The sequence below is a fragment of the Parasteatoda tepidariorum genome, chromosome 3 (genome assembly GCF_043381705.1).
Source record: "Parasteatoda tepidariorum isolate YZ-2023 chromosome 3, CAS_Ptep_4.0, whole genome shotgun sequence".
NCBI lineage: Eukaryota > Metazoa > Arthropoda > Arachnida > Araneae > Theridiidae > Parasteatoda > Parasteatoda tepidariorum.
In genome coordinates, this window is record NC_092206.1 from 60,081,970 (window position 1) to 60,101,135 (window position 19,166).

The 19,166-nt window shown below is 27.7% G+C and overlaps 1 protein-coding gene across 3 annotated transcripts in view; it reads left to right on the forward strand.

Moving 5' to 3' along the window:
- Positions 1 to 19,166, forward strand: part of LOC107445120 (potassium/sodium hyperpolarization-activated cyclic nucleotide-gated channel 2-like) — a 627,568-nt gene that overhangs the window by 166,577 nt on the left and 441,825 nt on the right. For all 3 annotated transcript variants that reach the window (XM_071178704.1, XM_071178703.1, XM_071178705.1), the window contains exon 3: positions 10,060 to 10,119. In XM_071178704.1, coding sequence (XP_071034805.1) covers positions 10,060 to 10,119 — 60 coding nt within the window. The remainder of the gene's footprint in view (positions 1 to 10,059; positions 10,120 to 19,166) is intronic.

The window sequence follows — 19,166 nt, forward strand, 5'->3', positions numbered from 1 at the left end:
ATAATGATTTTCGGTTGCTGTTACAATTTTATCAACAAGCTTGTTTATTTAGATACATATTAAATTTTTTGTTACGCAAAAAAATCGTGTAAATTTTCATCAAATATATTATTTAGCAATAGTGGAAAAAGTTAAAATAATCTTAATAATGCTTTAGAATTTTCAATGTTTATTTTCTATTAATTATATAATTGTATACCTCAGCTAAATACAGTAATAAATAAAATTTATTCGAAAATTATGTCAAATTTAATAAAAAGTAAATATATCTTATGTATTGTTTAATAATTGTAAATCTGTAACTAAATATCTTTATCATAAAATGTTGCATACAAGAGTAATATCATGCCTTTATTATCTGATATAATATACTATATGTTACCGGCAAAGTATGAAACTCCGGCATTCTATAAAATGACTAGGCATTGTATATAATGCCTGATTATTTTTGGCAAAGTATGAAATATGAGAAGTATTTCATACTTTCCCAAGGTATTGTATATCATACCTAGCCATTCTATAGAATGACAAATGCTATTTAGACAAAGTATGAAAAAAACGTCCTGATGAGGTTAATCTGTAAATGATGAGCATTTCTCAAAAATAAAAATGTTATTCTGAAAAAATAATGAGAGTGCCATTAAAAAAAATTTATTCAAAATGCGTAAAGAAAAATAAAAGCTGTACAAAACATAATTTATGCCTTTCTTATTAAGGGAAACAAAATTTTCGTATAAAAAATTCACATTTAAGTCACAATTATTTTCAATTTAAAAACAAATATTGCACAAAATATCCATTTCATCACCTTTACTAGCATGGCCACAGAAGATTTAATACTTAGCAGGTTTCTCATTTGGCATTTTATAGAATGCCTAGGAAATGCGTGAAATATAAATAATTTCATACATTGCCGGCTAGTTTTAGGCAATATATACAATACCTAGGCATTCTATAGAATGCCGGATTTCAAACTTTGCCGGTAACATATACANTGTGTCGGGTAGCCCCGCCCAGTTACAAAAATTATGTTTTTTGACTGTCTTTTCAGGTGTAAATGAAAATGACCAATGTATTGACAATAGATAAACCACATTTATCATTTTTATCACGAAATTATTTTATTTATTACATATTTATATATTTTTTGTGAATTCTATCATTTAATAACAATCATATAATAACAACAATATTTGTTGTTAAAAATGCATATAACATTCCAATTTGAAGCAATGCAATAATTATCTTTGCAACCGTACATTTATCGACGAAATAAAATTGGGCGGTGATACCCGACATTCATGTGAGCGGGGCTACCCGCTCACATGAATGAATTATATAATTATAATTATATAATTATAATTATATAATTATTGAAATAATCTTTTTTTAATATAACAATTAATGTCTGATGTCCCATTGACTTGAAAAAATATTCTATACATATGAAATTGACAGTGGGTGGGGGTACCTGACACTCCCCTACACATCAATTTTAATTTTAAGTCTTTGACTTGAAATTACTCAAAATGAAGAACGTAATATTAAAAGAGAATAAGATTAAGAAGGGATCATAAATAAATATTATTCGTACATATCGATAAATAAGGAATAAATAAATAATTTATTTTTAGTAATATTAATGAAAATAGAGAAAGTCTGAATATTAGGTTCCTTTTTGTTTGTTAATAAATAATTATATTATGCGACTTCTTTGCAAGATGAGAATGCATGGAGCGGTACGACAATAATTACTTTTTATGATAGCTAGGGAGATATATAATTGCAATAGAAACTTTTAATGAATATCATATTACACTCTATAACAAAAAAATCGACGCACCAGGAAAAAATCATCCGATTGCTTTGAAATTTTGTATGCATGAATGTTTTGAACAGATATGGCTGGAATGATGCCGACTGGGGACGTATAGTCTTTAGCTACGAATCCCGCTTTTAACTGTGCCCTGGCGATCATCGAAGACGTGTTTAGCGACGCACAGGGCAGAGGGGGGATCCTGCCTTCACTATTGCACGCCACACCGACCCTCAACAAGGCATTATGGTCTGGGGTGCCATTTCCTTTGACAGCCGGACCATTCCATTTTGTTCGTCATTAGAGGTAAACTTACTGCACAGCGGTACGTCGACGACATCCTAAGACCTGTTGCTACCGTTCCTTTTGCAGCACCCTGGGCTGGTTTTTCAGCAGGACAATGCCAGACCACATACGGCACGTGCTGCTATGAACTGGCTGCAAGCTTGTCAAACTCTTCCTTGACCTGCCAGATCCCCAGATATCTCTCCCATCGAGCTTGTCTGGGCTGTGATAGGAAGGCGATTGCACGGAATGTTGATGATCTCGTTCGACAATTGGATCCAATTTAGCAGGAAATACCGCAAGAGACCATCCGGGAGCTTTATCGGTCTATGCCACGCTGTGTGGCAGCTTGTATCTAGGCCAGAGGCGGATCAACACCTTATTGAACTTGTTACTGCAACTCTGCAATAAATTGTTCAATTGTTCTGAAATTTTAATCATTTACTATGCTGTATATTGTCTTCCTGTCCACCAATTTTCGTTTCAATCAAACAACTCCTTCTTGGTGCGTCGATTTTTTTGTTATAGAGTGTACTTTAGAATAGTGTTTGAATGCTTTCGACCCCAATGGGACGCCCCGATGACGAAAACATTACTGGAGCATGTGTGTTCGTCCAAAATCTTCGAAATAACACATAGGATCCAGCTCCCGAAATTGCCCAAATGTTTATTTTTAATTTTATTTTGGCGTCATATTTTTATTGATCTATTTAAACTCTCAGTTTCTTCTTTTTCTTTTTTTTAAATGGAAGATTTAAGAGAGTTTGCATTGTGTTCCGATTTTTTCAAATAAAACAATAAAAAAAATCACATTAAGAGTATGACTTCTCAAAAAATTATTTACTGACTTTTAATATTAATAGAGAATCTTAAAAATGTAACATTTGGGCATAGTTGAATTAATTCCATGGAAATATTCCATTAAATAATACATATGATCCATAGGAATAACCCATAGGTTTTATTAAACATTTAATGTTTTATAAAAAACTATTTCTTAATAATAAAAGATTTTAAGAACTCAAAATACATGTATTTTTCAAATAATGTATTCTTGTTAGCAGGCATTTGCAAACGTTTTAGTGATATTTTACAAAGCCCACGCATATTTGTTAACATAAATATGCCCCAATTGATATTCATACTTTCTTCTTAAAACTTCCATTTGAACATAAGAATGCGATTTATTGTACTGGAAAAACGCGTAAAACTTCTAGGTTCATTTCTTTCTTTTTATTAAAGAGTGTAGATGAAACGAAACTAACTTTATGGTGAGAACTCTCGTTCGAATTTCTAGAACTTTTACATCAGTTTATGAGCTTTAGTATTCTTTTTGGAGTCATAAACATTTTAACATGCTTAAGAGTATTTTAAATTATTAAAAGTGTGCTTTTGAGGAACTTGGTTAAATGTCATAGTATATTACATGTAGAATAGCAAATTATTTTTCAAGTTTTTGAATATGTTATTTCAGTAGTCGCGCTGGTAAAATTTTCCTTACAGAAAGTTTATAAACATGACGCAACATGTGATTGTCTATAAAAAAATACAAGAATTTAAAATATTTTCAACTTTATAGTAAGTAATAGATACTCAAAATGCAAGCATTTTTCTACGCTTTTGACACTTTCTGAGAAATTTTACAAGCACAAATTTGAATTTTTGACCCTCAAAATATTGTAAGGGGGAGAAGATGGCAATCTACAAAGTATAGTACAAATAGTTTAGGCGGATGACTCCTTAGTTTTAATTTCAGTGTTTGCTTATTTATCTATACTTCGAGAATTTTTTAAGAGAATGCGAAATCGTATAAATTAATTTTATTATTGTCTGCAAGGAATTTTTTATTCACTTGAGTAGTTCCTGATATACGCAAGAATTGAAAGTAACATTAATGGCTCTAAATATTTGACTGTTCTCATGCCAAAACTATGTGGGGCTGGATTTTCAAGGAGCTGCTATTCTTCATATTTTGAGGGTTAAGAATCTACATTCATCGGAAAGCGGTATATTTATTCAGAGAAAGTATGTTTCTGTGTCTGATTTTGTAACATAAAATATCGCCTGTCCTAAGTAATTAGCATATTTGAAGTCACCAACTCCAACCATTAATTCTAATTACATAAAAATCCGATCATTAGATCAAAAGTTATTCAAGGAATTTCTATTTTTCATTTTCGCTTTGAAAATCGCTTTTTCCTTGCAGTTTTATTTTAGTATGGTGTTCTTTAATCAAAGCCAATAACTTAATTTAAAAAAACATTTTCATTTAAGATTAACATAGTGTTTTTAATTTCATTATATTGATTATTTAATATGATATGATCCTTAAAAATGGATCCTCTTAATCTATGCTCAGTCTTCATTAAAGAATAATTAAGGCATTACAATATTTAAAATCCTTAACCAAACAAAATTAAATGTATTACATATGTGTTTATTCTCAATAAATAGCCTCATCAGCTAATTTTCTGTACATAACCATCCCCAAATGATGTCGATAAATACGTAACATGTCCCTACTTATGATGGATTTTGTTTTAATTTCCATAATAGCTTGCAACTCTGAAGCTGAATTATAGATAGCACTAACCTAACGAGTGCAATTTATATTATAAATTATGTATGGAAATTAAGCCTGGATTTGTTTCAGAATATTTAATTATAGGTATTAATAAATGGACGCTAGTAATTGATAACCGTGATAGACGAGATTTATGAAACATGAATGATAAAGCGCGTATTGGGATTTCCCTTTGATAAATGCTACTGAGAGTTTTTTAAGTGTGTTCATTTTACGCTGTTTAGTAAAACATATATGATTATTAGTGATTTTTTTATTGAGAAGAACTTGCTATTCAAAAGGTATATTTATAAACAATAACAAACATAGTTACTCATTAATCAGACTGATTTTTGTTTACAGATAGTCTTTTCAGGATTTGTGAATATACCTAATATTTGTTTTATTTCGATTTCTTTATTTGTGTATTCATGTACAAATCATAAATATATTTTTTTACCTTACACATTTGCATCGCCAGGATCAATTAGTTCTGCAGTTAAAGTGTATTATTGGCTAACAAAGGATACATTATGAAAAAAAGTATGGTTAAAGCTATCAGAATATGATAAAATTTAACGTGTTTGTTTGCTTTATGGGAACACCCAAAAGCTGGGATATTTTTAATGAAGCACTTAGGTAAGGTTTTCGGAAAAAGTAAAATTAAAATATTGTTTTATAATATAGGATAAAATTAGGGAAATGTGATAAAATTTGGCACTTTTATCACGATAATTAAGAGCATGGTTTCAGTTAAACTTATTTTTTCAGTTTTATATTTTTTACTAAGAGTGTGATAACATGAATTATAATTTTGGAAACAAGAATTTCCAGTTAACCGATGGATTTTGAACGAAAATATTATCAAATGAAAGTAAAGCTTACAAAATGAGTGGAAAAACTATTTAATGGATATAAAAATTACCAAATGAATTGTTTAATTACCTCATAGTTTGGTTGTTATTACCTGAATTATTGCTTCTTTTTTTAGGTTAGAAATGTTATTACTATACAATACTGCAATTTTACGAGAATTTTTTCCCCCGCGTACTTTAAGACTTTCCTTCTTAATCAGAATTTTTAATAAATGACTAAATTTAAAAGATTGAATTCTAATATTAGTAAAACAATTCTATTGTTTTGAGTAATAAATTTTAAAATCCCTGCAAAATTCTCCATTTTTACAAGTACCTTTTTATAATAATTCATTTGCTGATTTAGAACTTTTATGAGCCATTTTCGAGAATCTAATGTTTAACATGTTTAATGTTTCAATTCTATTTCGTTATTACGCATTTTTAGAAATGTTTGCATTTTTTTACATTTTTGCTTTGCCCATACTTACATTTTAAGTAATTTATATCTCTGTAACTGATGCGAAATAGTCAGAAAGTTTTATATTGTCTTATAGTCAGAAGAACTAACTGTAAAGAAATTCAACTTAATTTGTGGGTTTGACAATCAGGGTACCTTCTTAGTTAGTGAAAATGTAACATATTTTTATTTATTTTTGGATATTAGTTTACTTTTATACGAAATGAAATTTTTTGAAATTAAAAGGTCTATTTTCTTATCTATCGTAGAACTAAGATAGTTTTCAGTTAACTGTTTTGTAATATTTTTAATAGCAAATTACTTATAAACTTTGAAATAAATTTACAGATGTATCAACATACTACGGAAAGCGATTTGAACCCTAATTGTAGTTCAGATATTTTCAACACAAGAAAACTGCAATATCGTGTATTTAAGTTCTGAAATACGATAATATAGTTATCGTACTTCAATCAAACAGCATATAAGGTTAAAATAAATTTAATTGACATTATGATGATTAATTAAATGGGTATATTATTTAATAAACAATTAATAACTTTTTATATTTATTATTAATTCTATATATGAATGTTTTGTAGTTCTTTGCTATTTTTTGGTGCATTATTTCATGAAAATCTCGCTTGGATAAAAGCTTTATTGTTTTCGGAAATTTTAATTTTGGTAGTTTGCAAAAGCAAACTGTTTTGATAGTTTCTTTCCGTCTTTGATAAAGTTTTTGAAATGAATTACTTCAAACATTATTATTCATTAAAAGAAATTGAGACATTTCCTTCAAAAACAAAATTATAATTTTGTTAATAAACTAAAAATACAGTATTTAAGCCATTCATTTAGAAAATTCATTTATGCGGCAACGATTTACCGAAAATTCTGATTTTTAAAAAAAATATAGTTATAGTCATTATACAATCATATTACAACTATTATTAATTATATAATTATAATTATTATTAATTATTATACGATGTTATCATTTTTATATCACAATTAAAGTTATTACAGCTCATTTAATAAAAATTTAAAACTGATTAACCGAATAAATGGTTTTTATGTCATGCTCTAAGATATCATGATAAAATTACCAAGTTTTATTATACATTACAAAAACATATTTTGCTGTAAATTTTACACAAAGAGATTTGGTAAAATTTATCGAGTTTTTTAATATTCCAGTAGAGCCAGAAACACAAAAAATTTACCATATTCTGGTAGTTTTAACCATACGTCTCTTCAGTGCAGTTTTTCATTAAAAAATCATTTCTTTACATATAAGTATTTCCGTAATTCTAATAATAATAACATTGCTAAAGTCATTATATAAATAACCAAATTACTATTCTATTACTTACGATGATATTACTCAAGATTATGGAGATGAATATTTGAGTAAGGTTATTAAAAAAAAGCCGATTTTAACTCTTTCAGAGGAAAATTTTCTCAAATGGTAGTGAAATGATAAATTGTAGGCTGAAATATTTTAGCAGAGATAAAAGGCACCATCCTACGTGCATCATTTCTTATATATGTTCATTTTACTTTTACTTATTAGTAGTTAAAACCATTTTATTATTAATTTATGAATCCAACTATTAAAAATAAGAAGAAAAAAACACAAAATTATTTGTTATTTTTTAAATAAAATTAAAGTCTTATGGAGAATTCGTAATATTTGATATCTATGGAAGATCAATTGTCTATAAATTTCTAGAAACTAAATACAAAATTTAATTTTCATATGTTTATTAGATTTCTGGAACTGTTATGGCATAAAGATTGTTTCCAAATTATTAACATTCTCTAAAATAATAAATTTGTTTACTGTTCGTTGATTTACCATTTTTGAAGTTAAAAAATGCAAACGCTAAAGTTAGGTTATTTTTTAAGGTTTAATAAAGCATTTTTATTGGATATATTTGCAATATGACGTTAATGGCATTCCATAAAAGTTTCAGTTAATAAATATAGAAATTACATAAAAAATAGAATTAAAATATATACTTGTTTAGATCAAAGAGGATTTCGTAAAAGTGTTAAAACAAAACATAGATGGCGTGATTGTCCAGAAGAAAATCTTCAAGATCTGAGGAACACGGATTAAAAAGAAGATTACGAGATAAAAATAGGACAGCTAGAAATAGAATTCTGCTATAAATCAAGACGAAAAAGGGGCAGTTATATATATCAAATAGTTATACTTTTAGAATTTTTATTTTGCTTTTAAGTCACGTTTTTTATTTATATTCTTAAAATTAAAATTTTGTTTGCACTAAAATTGTATTTAAAATAAATAAGGGATTTATCACTTCTCTAAATGAATTTTATCCATGAGATCTTTAACGTAAACTTAGCAAATATTTATAAAAAGTCATATATTATATCAAAGTCAATTTCAAATTTTGTATTTAAAAATATTTGCTTATTAAGAAGATACTTATTTTCCAATGTTCCAATGTATAACACAACAACAATAACTTATGTTCCATTGTTAAACACAACTTTTTTTTCATTGAAATCTGCTATTGTTATAAAGAATAGAAACGAATTTAAATGCCATTGAACTTGAAAAAATGTACTGTATAGTAACTAAAAGGCCCCACCGTAATTCGTATTTTCAAAACACCATAATAATTATATTTTTAATTGCTTAAGGAACATTATAAATCGATTAAGTGTTCTAATGGATCATTGATATACAAAAAAAATAAATAGAAATATTTTATAATAATTATACTAATAATTATACTTAGTTTTATTTTTTTTGAATATTTTTTTATATACTAAAAGTGATTTTATAATTTTTGTGAGGTTATTAAAAACAAGATATATCTGAACAAATGGAAATAATGTACAGGTTCTAAATGGAATTTTCTTTTTCAAGAAGAGAGAAATATATCACCACACAAATGGACACCGCGCAATACGATTCTTTTAATTATTTTTTGAGGGAAACAGATTATGCCACGTCCTATTCTAAAGCAATGTCGATTTTGGTAACTGTTTGACAAAGTAAATTAAGAAAAAAATTTGGTCCAAATTACCAAATTATGGTAAATTTACTGTGTTCTGAACGTTTTCTTTTTTACGAAGCATTCTGATACTGATTTTGCTAAAATTAACAATAAAATTCACTTCTATAATGTATTATTAAATTTTTTAAGTGTGGTAAAATTTGGTAATTTTACCATGATACCATGATTTACCATGATTTGGTAATTTTACCTTAGAGCATGGCATAAAAACTTTTTATTTGCTTAGATAAACTCTTCAGTGTTTAGTATTTTATTCTAAATGTGTGGTAATACGAATTATAAATTTGAAAACTGGAATTACCGGTAAATTATTACTATATGAATGTAAAAATCACCAAATGAAAGATTTCAATACCGTATAGTTTAATTATAATAACCAGAATTATTTTGTTTTTATCCAAATACATTACTATGCATCATGTTAATTTTACCTGAATTTTTCCCTCCGTGTAGTTTCAACTTTAAGGACAGAACTAATATAATTTTATTTACAACCACTCTGTTCTTTCACTCATCAGTTAATTATCTTATGCTGTCTCGCAATAGAAAAAACAAAATAAGTGCTTCACGACTGATGCTTTGCATTAATCGTGAATCTTGATAACACGACGGTTTGACAACTATTTTCTTTCTATTGCTAATGCTATGATTGCTAAAATAAAAGAACAAAAATGTGTTAAAACAAAATTTGTTTTTGAAAAGCCTATTTTCGCCATATGCTCTCTACCATACAAAGATGCATAGTCTATAAAAATCTCAATTTTGAATTTTTTGTCACCAACGTTGATTTTTCAATTGCGCGCAGTATAGGACGCGTGAAAAATAATGTATAATTAAAAACTGACTGTATAATCTATTATAATGATGCTAATCTGAAATAAATGTGTTTTACACTCCCAAATATATATTATTAAAAATTTACTATTGTTTACTTTTGAAATATTCATGGTAAAACTTTTGGAATGTTTTAAATCTGTTTATCTAAATTTATAAAATCTGAGAATATAATAAATGAATTTTATTAACAGGGATAGAGCTTTGAGGACAAGAAGATATAGATCTAGAAGTCTACACATTCCTCTAAAACTGTGAGTTATTAAAATTTGATATTTCTTTTGAGATGATTTATTCATTAAAATATGTATTAAGATTTATTTGTCAATTGCTTGCTAAGACAAAACTGCTAATAATTTTTTACATTTAAAATGTAGATAATTTTTCAAAAATTGCATTAAAATCCAGATTTTTTACCGAATTTACATTTCCAAATAAACTATTTTCTTAGAAGCAAGTATTATTCCGACTAAATTGCCAATTACTTATGCTTATATTGCAGATAATTCCTTTGTATAGAATAGAACGTCTTTGAAAATAATGATCATAATTATAAATATTGCTAGGTATAAACAAAACGTTATCAAATAAATTGTCAAACAGACAAAACTTCAACTGTCCTACACTTAAAAAAAAAACAAAAAAAAAAANAAAAAAAAAAAAAAAAAAAAAAAAAAAAAAAAAAAAAAAAAAAACACTGATATAAAAAAAGAAAAAGAAGTAAGTACACAATTCATTAAGATTTTTAAATGAAAAAAATCAATAAAAAGAATGTCAAACTCTTTTAGCTCAATAACGAGTTAGTGGAAATTTATCCAAACTACACCGGCACATTTAGAGCTAGAAAAATAATCCGAAAACATATTTAGGCCTCATCAGTAGTAAAACGTAAATGTTATTATGTACAGTTTGTTTGTTCGAAGAAGATATATATTATTAAACCATTAATAAATTGAATTCGCATTTGAACTTTTTAATTAAATAAGATAATTTTTGCTAACAACTAGATTTCTTTTTCACAAAACAACCCTCTGCTGTCTTATGTCCACTTTTAGCCACCGACGCTTTTTTACCGTTCCAGTTGTATGTCTGCTCTCAGCCACCGCAGCGATGATGTTATTCCCTGCTTAATGGCAAACAACATATATTGCGGCACCGTTAAGATGTAAAGATTAAAGATTGTTCGGTATGTTCAAACAGAAATATTAAAGGCGGAAGACGCCAAACTAATTATTTTTGCGACGCATGTTCTCGGAAACCAGGACATCGTATTAGAGACTGCTTTGAAAGATTCCGTACGATGGAGAACTATAAAATATAATTTTTACAACATATTAAAACATATTATTGTGTTACATATATCTAAAGTTAAAAAAAATTAATGCATCTTATTTTTCCTTCATAATCTTGCATATTATGTAATACTGTTAGCTCTACGAAATTTATCTCCGACCAGAATGACACCCATGTATAAACTTAATACGACAGGAAAGGGTTAAGATAGATATTATTTTTTAATCTAACGTACTTTTCATCTTGAGTTGCATTTTGTTTGTAATTTGCTTTGTTAGCAAAATTTCAATAAGGAAAAAATCTTGTTCACTACTCGATCATGGATATTAAAAAGTTGATTCTATTTAAGTATAATCAGAATAGGCCAGTGGCCTAGGTTTCGGGGAATTATTACATAATTTGAAAAATTCTAATAATGTAGTTAATAGCCTTTCTATTATCACATTCTTTATCCCAACTTCTAAAAACCTATTTTCTCTTAATTTATGCATCATCCAAAATCTGAAGTCTTTCCATCAGCTTCTGTTTGATCATCTTTTTTTAGCTTTACCTCCTATGCTATTGGTAAATCCGCATCTTTCTTTGCTGTAACTAGTTTGTAATTTTCTTTTCGATCTCTGCGCCTTATTTTTTACTCTGCGTTTCAACACCAGAGAAAATTCTTCTTTATAGAATCCAAAAATATTGTATATTTGCAAACGTAACAATTCACGTTGCTTGCTTTTATTAATTGTTTCAAATTTTTTTTATTTATTAAAAAAGCACCTTACACCTAAAACTAAATATATATGAAATATATTAACGGTTTCATGCTTAAAATAAAAAAAAAATTCATGAGATGTGTTTCCATTTTATTTGAGAAATTTCTTTGGAATTGTCAAGAGAATCATTGTAAATCGCTTTGAAAACAATATTATTGAAAACTGATCTTACGACTTCTTGTTCTAGTAATTCGATTTGGGAGAAACAATTCTTTCTCGAACTGTCAGGATAGATAGTTACATTTCAACGATTTATGTTATAAAAAGTAAAGACACTTTTCATCCTTCAACAATAAGTTAAACTGTTTTTACTTCTAAAATGAAAAAAAAAATCTGAATTACGATTCGCCCGTGGAACTATAAATCTTTTATCATGAACTATACCCCATGAAACTTTGTTGAAGTATTGCATTCAAGTACACGCTTCATTGATAACAGAATTGTAATAAAATGTAGAACATATAAAGTGTACTAATATCTAATGCTTATTTTTATTTTGACATTAAAAGTTTATTTCAAATGACAAAATAGTGCATGAAATATGCACTGAGGAGAGTTATAACGCATTTAATAGCATTCTTTAAGGCACAACTGTGCCAAATAATATTTGCAATATGATCTAAAAATAGTGCCTGCTATCTGAAAATTCTGTTATTTTTTATAAAAAAAAAATCATTGACTATAATGACGACAAAGGGTGTTTTAGGCAATAACTGTTATCATTGCATACTTTTAAAATTCTATTTATTTATTTATTTTTTAATCATTTTTTTTTCAATTTATTTTTTGTTCAATTGCTTTATTTGTTGTTATTCCTTAGTGACCTGTGTGGAGTGTTTTTACACTCCAGTGAATGATGTACACATCAAGTGCTGCTTCTGGAAATTAAAAAAAAAAAAAAAAACTTTTAAAATTCTTGTAAAAACTGAAGCTGGGGGCCAAAACAAAATCTGATAAAATTTTCGTAACGTATGATATTTTTAGTAAAAAACCAACAACATAATAGCAAAATATATTGAAAAAACAAAACAAAATATACGGTATTTAAACCATTCATTTAAGAATTTTTCCGTTCATATAGTAACGGCTTACCGGAAATTCTGGTTTTCAAAATTATGGTCCTTATTACCACATATTTGGTAAAAATACAATACTAAGAAGTTATATAGCCGGGTAAATGGTTTTAATGACATGCTCTAAGACTCCAGGATAAAATTACCACATTTTACTACATTTGCCAAATTTAATCACGCATAACAAAACCATATTTTATTGTTAATTTTACCAAATTCACTGCCAAGGTGCTTCGGAAAAATTATAGAGCTTTTAAATGTTTCCTTAGAGCCAAAAGCGCAGTAATTTTAGCCATATTCTTTTTTTCTCGTTTTGAGAACTCCACATTTTTTTCTCGCTGTGAAAGTTTGGTCACACTTTTTTTTTCTCCAATGCCCACCTGTGTTAACATCCGTCAATTCAGTCATTTACAGGGCGATTTTGTTGGCCACTCTTTCAGGGGCACCATATTAGGTGGGCCAACGTCGTTCCCACAGTGAGGACAGATAGTACAGAGAAGGAAAGAACATTCATGCCTTGCCCGGGATTCGAACCCAGAACCTTTCTGATGCAAGGACAGTTCCATGCCACCTACACTGGCCGGTCGGCTAATTTTTTCACACTAAAGGCCTCAAATTAACCTTTATGAAGAAAAAAAAAGATATCAACACTTGTTGGATTACCAAATAAGACAGATTAGTTTAAAGTGTGGCACTTAAAACACCTCCAAATTACATTATTTAAATAAAAGTATTGTAGTGTTCTATTTTTACAAGTTCAAGCTTTTTAGTGAATGCTCAGTGCCATTTTCATCAATGCTTCAAAATATATGAATGCGTGAAAATGGTTCAAAATATATGAATGAAATGAATAATATTATGAAAAATGCTTTAAAAATATATATTTCTTTTTTTTCTAGTGTAAAATTTAAAAAAAACGGTATTTAGCGCATAATATTTTTTTTTGGTTAGTACAGCACGCACAATAATGGTTTCAATATTTGAAAATAGGGGAACGATATTTGTTTTCTTTAAGATTTGAAATATTATTTAAAATTCTAATTTAATGAGCAAAATGCTGGATCAGTTATAAGATAAAAATTATTATTTGGATTACATGTTCGATCTTAATAATTTAAAAGTGTCCAATTAACAACTGACTTCAAACTTTTGATATATTTTAAAGTATCTGTCATTTTCTTTGATGAAGATGTAGAAATTATGAATTTATTTTAATTTAAAGGCATGACTTTGTTGCAATTTTTCCATTTTGTTAATCATATAAAGTGAAACAAAAAGTAATATATATATNTGTTATTTTTTATAAAAAAAAAATCATTGACTATAATGACGACAAAGGGTGTTTTAGGCAATAACTGTTATCATTGCATACTTTTAAAATTCTATTTATTTATTTATTTTTTAATCATTTTTTTTTCAATTTATTTTTTGTTCAATTGCTTTATTTGTTGTTATTCCTTAGTGACCTGTGTGGAGTGTTTTTACACTCCAGTGAATGATGTACACATCAAGTGCTGCTTCTGGAAATTAAAAAAAAAAAAAAAACTTTTAAAATTCTTGTAAAAACTGAAGCTGGGGGCCAAAACAAAATCTGATAAAATTTTCGTAACGTATGATATTTTTAGTAAAAAACCAACAACATAATAGCAAAATATATTGAAAAAACAAAACAAAATATACGGTATTTAAACCATTCATTTAAGAATTTTTCCGTTCATATAGTAACGGCTTATCGGAAATTCTGGTTTTCAAAATTATGGTCCTTATTACCACATATTTGGTAAAAATACAATACTAAGGAGTTATATAGCCGGGTAAATGGTTTTAATGACATGCTCTAAGACTTCAGGATAAAATTACCACATTTTAATGCATTTATCAAATTTTATCACATGTAACAAAACCATATTTTATTGCTAATTTTACCAAATTCACTGCCAAGGTGCTTCGGAAAAAATTATAGAGCTTTTAAATGTTTCCGTAGAGCCAAAAGCGTAGTAATTTTAGCCATATTCTTTCTTTCTCGTGTTGAGAACTCCACATTTTTTTCTCGTTGAGAGAATTAGGTCACATTAAAGGCCTCAAATTAATCTTTATGAAAAGAAAAGATATCAACACTTGTTGGACTACCAAATAAAACAGATTAGTTTAAAGTGTGGCACTTAAAACACCACCAAATTACATTATTTAAACAAAAGTATTGTAGTATTCTATTTTTACAAGTTCATGTTTTTTAGTGAATGTTCAGTACCATTTTCATCAATAGTGTTTCGGCTGTTTATGGTAACTCTTTTGTTTTATTTGGTGAGAATGTTTCAAAATATATGAAGGAAATGAATAAAATTATGAAAAATGTTTTAAAAAAATCTATTTCTTTTTTTTCTAGTGTGAAGCTAAAAAAAGACGGTATTTTGAGCATAATATTTTTTTGTGCTTAGTACAGCAAGCACAATAATGGTTTCAATATCTGCAAATATGGGAAAGATATTTGTTTTTTTTAAGATCTAAAATATTATTTAAAATGCTAATTTAATGAGCAAAATGCTGGATCAGTTAAAAGATAAAAAATATTATTTGGATTACATGTTCCATCTTAACAATTAAAAAGTGTCCAATTAACAACTAACTTCAAACTTTTGATATATTTTAAAGTATCTGTCATTTTCTTTCATGAAGATGTAAAAATTATGAATTTATCTTAATTTAAAGGTATGACATTGTTGCAATTTTTCCATTTTGTTAATCATAAAAAGTGAAACAAAAAGTAATAAAATGCATTTTTTCATTAATTTTTTTGTTCTCTTAATTTTAAAAAGATATATATATGTATATATATGAAGCGCTATGAAAGATTAACCATTTGATTTTAAATTATTATATGCATTTTTTTCCTTTCTATTGTTGTAATAAAATTTAAAACGAATTACTTTGAAATAAAATTAAAAAAAAACCAAAAATTAATAAAAACGCTTTTGATATTTTTTAAAAACGAAATATTTTTAAAAATTCTACCTAGAAAAGGGTCGGAAGGGAAGTTTTAAAAAAGGAAATTTCGATTTTAAAAAAAAAATAAAAAATTCGTATATGTTATTGCTTAGTATGTTATTTTCAGTTGTATAAGCAATCCAGAATGTAAAATTTACATTATTTTAAAAGAATAATGAAAAAACTGCGAACTGTTTTTCATGTATGAAGCAGCGCAAAATATTCTGAAGAATAAATTCCTTTTTTTAAAGAAAATTTTCACTAGTGGGGCTTAGACCCCTAAAGTTTCAAATAGCGTATTTCCTGATAAATATTTGGTCTATTGACAATTTCAAATTCTTTCAATGCGTTGTATCACCATTCAAATTCTTCTCCAAGAATTCCTATTCATTTTGCATAGCAACTGAATTGCTTTACAATATCTTTAATAAATCAGAAAAGCTTAAATGATTAATGCAAAGTACTGGAATGCATTGTTTTAGTAAGAAACACTTAATATATTTCATTCAAAAGCATTGCTATTATCTCGAATAAATGAATGCATGTGAATTATAATGTTATTTAAGTGCCGGACGAGGCTATAATCTGCCACGTAACTTTGAGATTTATCCACTAGAGCAGAATAATAGGCCGATTATAATCCGTGACCTTACTAGAAGTGCCGGATAATGAAAGAGCTGATTGTGAAGGACATACAATACTAATATTCACCTGAACAAGGAACTATCTGTCATTATTTAAACAAAAGGATTGGACATGACAATCTCACCTTCATTCATATTGGCTCTAGATGTTTCAGTTACGCTATTGAATGTGATACTATGATATACTTTGTTAAAATCATTTATTGGGTGTATCAGAATTATATGACAAACTGATAACTGTCCCTTTATGTCACAACTAGTTTCAACTAAGTTATAAATTTGCTAAATAAATCTAGCAGCAATATTATACAATATTTCATAGAGAAAAAAATTTTTAAAATTACTGAACGATATTGTAATGACATTTCTTAAGAAAAAAACATAATTTTGGTTGATAAAACTAAAATGTGCGATATTTAAACCATTCATTTTGATAATTTTTCCGTTCATGTGGTAACGATTTTCCTGAAATTCTGGATTAGAAAATTATAGTTCTTATTACGTTCAGTAACAAATACAAAACTGAAAAGCTAATTTATCGAATGTATGGTTTATATACCATGGTCTAAGATATCATGATAAAATGACTACATTTTAGCACATATGCAAAATTTTGTTACATTTTATAAAGCCATATTTCATTGCTAATCAAAATCCTTAACAAAGCTCGCAGTTAAAACTTACTGAAATTTTTGCTGTTCCCACAGGGCCGAAGCAGTAAATTTTATCATATTCGGGTAACTTTTATCATACTTTTTCCTTCTCAGTGGAGAAATAGTTTTAATAATAAATTTTAGTTTTAAAAAAAACTAACATTGGTTGACAATGAAACATTTATGGGATTTTATTTTTAAAATATTTTTGAGGTGTTAACTGTGAGTTACAGAATAAATATTTCAAATGAATCAAAAATATTTTTGTAGTAGTTGAAGAAAAACAAACATTTATACGCCTTAGGGACTAACTATATAACATTATTTTTTCTTTTTTTTAAATGCTCTTGAATCTAAATTTCTGAGTGCAACTCGTTACCTATTTGTAACAGAATTTGTATAAGCAGTCATATAAAAAATACTCATACATAGAAATTATTTCTATCACTTAATGTAAGAAGCAAACACCGAATTTTTGTAATGGAAGATAATTTTGAGCCCCGATGGATCAGGGGATAGAGCGTTCGCCTTCCAATTAGGCGAATCGGGTTTAAATCCCAGTCAAGAAGGATTCCGCATCCGACAGACCAGAGTGGTGACGTGAAATATCCTCAGTGCTTTACGGATCTTGGGTTAGAATCCNCGAAGCAGTAAATTTTATCATATTCGGGTAACTTTTATCATACTTTTTCCTTCTCAGTGGAGAAATAGTTTTAATAATAAATTTTAGTTTTAAAAAAAACTAACATTGGTTGACAATGAAACATTTATGGGATTTTATTTTTAAAATATTTTTGAGGTGTTAACTGTGAGTTACAGAATAAATATTTCAAATGAATCAAAAATATTTTTGTAGTAGTTGAAGAAAAACAAACATTTATACGCCTTAGGGACTAACTATATAACATTATTTTTTCTTTTTTTTAAATGCTCTTGAATCTAAATTTCTGAGTAGTGCAACTCGTTACCTATTTGTAACAGAATTTGTATAAGTAGTCATATAAAAAATACTCATACATATAAATTATTTCTATCACTTAATGTAAGAAGCAAACACCAAATTTTTGTAATGGAAGATAATTTTGAGCCGCGATGGATCAGGGGATAGAGCGCTCGCCTTCCAATTAGGCGAATCGGGTTCGAATCCCAGTCAATAAGGATTCCGCATCCGACAGATCAGAGTGGTGACGTGAAATATCCTCAGTGCTTTACGGATCTTGGGTTAGAATCCCCTTGCCGTCAGGCTAACTGTGGGAGGTTCTCGTGGTCTTACTCTCCATGTAGCGCACATGCGGGTTAGCTCCATCAAAAAGTCCTTCATGAAAGCAAATTTCTCCTAATACTCAATACAGGAGTTCCCTTTTTCTTCTTTATTGGATTCAAAATTACAAAGCTACTGAGCTGAACATTAGTAGTCGTAAACCCATAAAATTGGGTCTGCTGTTTAACGACGGTAATAAAATAAAATAAAAAATGGAAGATAACAGCAACGTGTATAACGGTTTTTAAAACTTTTTGCATAAGAAATATTAAATTTATTTTAAATTAAATTTAAAATTTCGTGTGTTCATTTCTAACTTCTCTTGAATGCAAGTAAACGAACAGAAATAAAGTCAAATATTTTTTTTGTTCAAAGAAATTTTAAAAAAAGCAAAAGGTAACCAATTGGAATTGTTTTTAAAAGCTCAGGGATGTTTTTTTTTTAATTTAAGATAAAAGAAACTTTATTATTAATTTTTATTTAAGAAAAACTTGATAAAATTAGTTTAAATTTTCCTATACTTTGCAATATATTTTGCATCTCGAAATAATTTCCTGACATACTTTATTAATTTCAAAATTGAAGTTTTAAAGTTAAAATTGAAGTGATTCTTTTTAACAAAATTATTCTA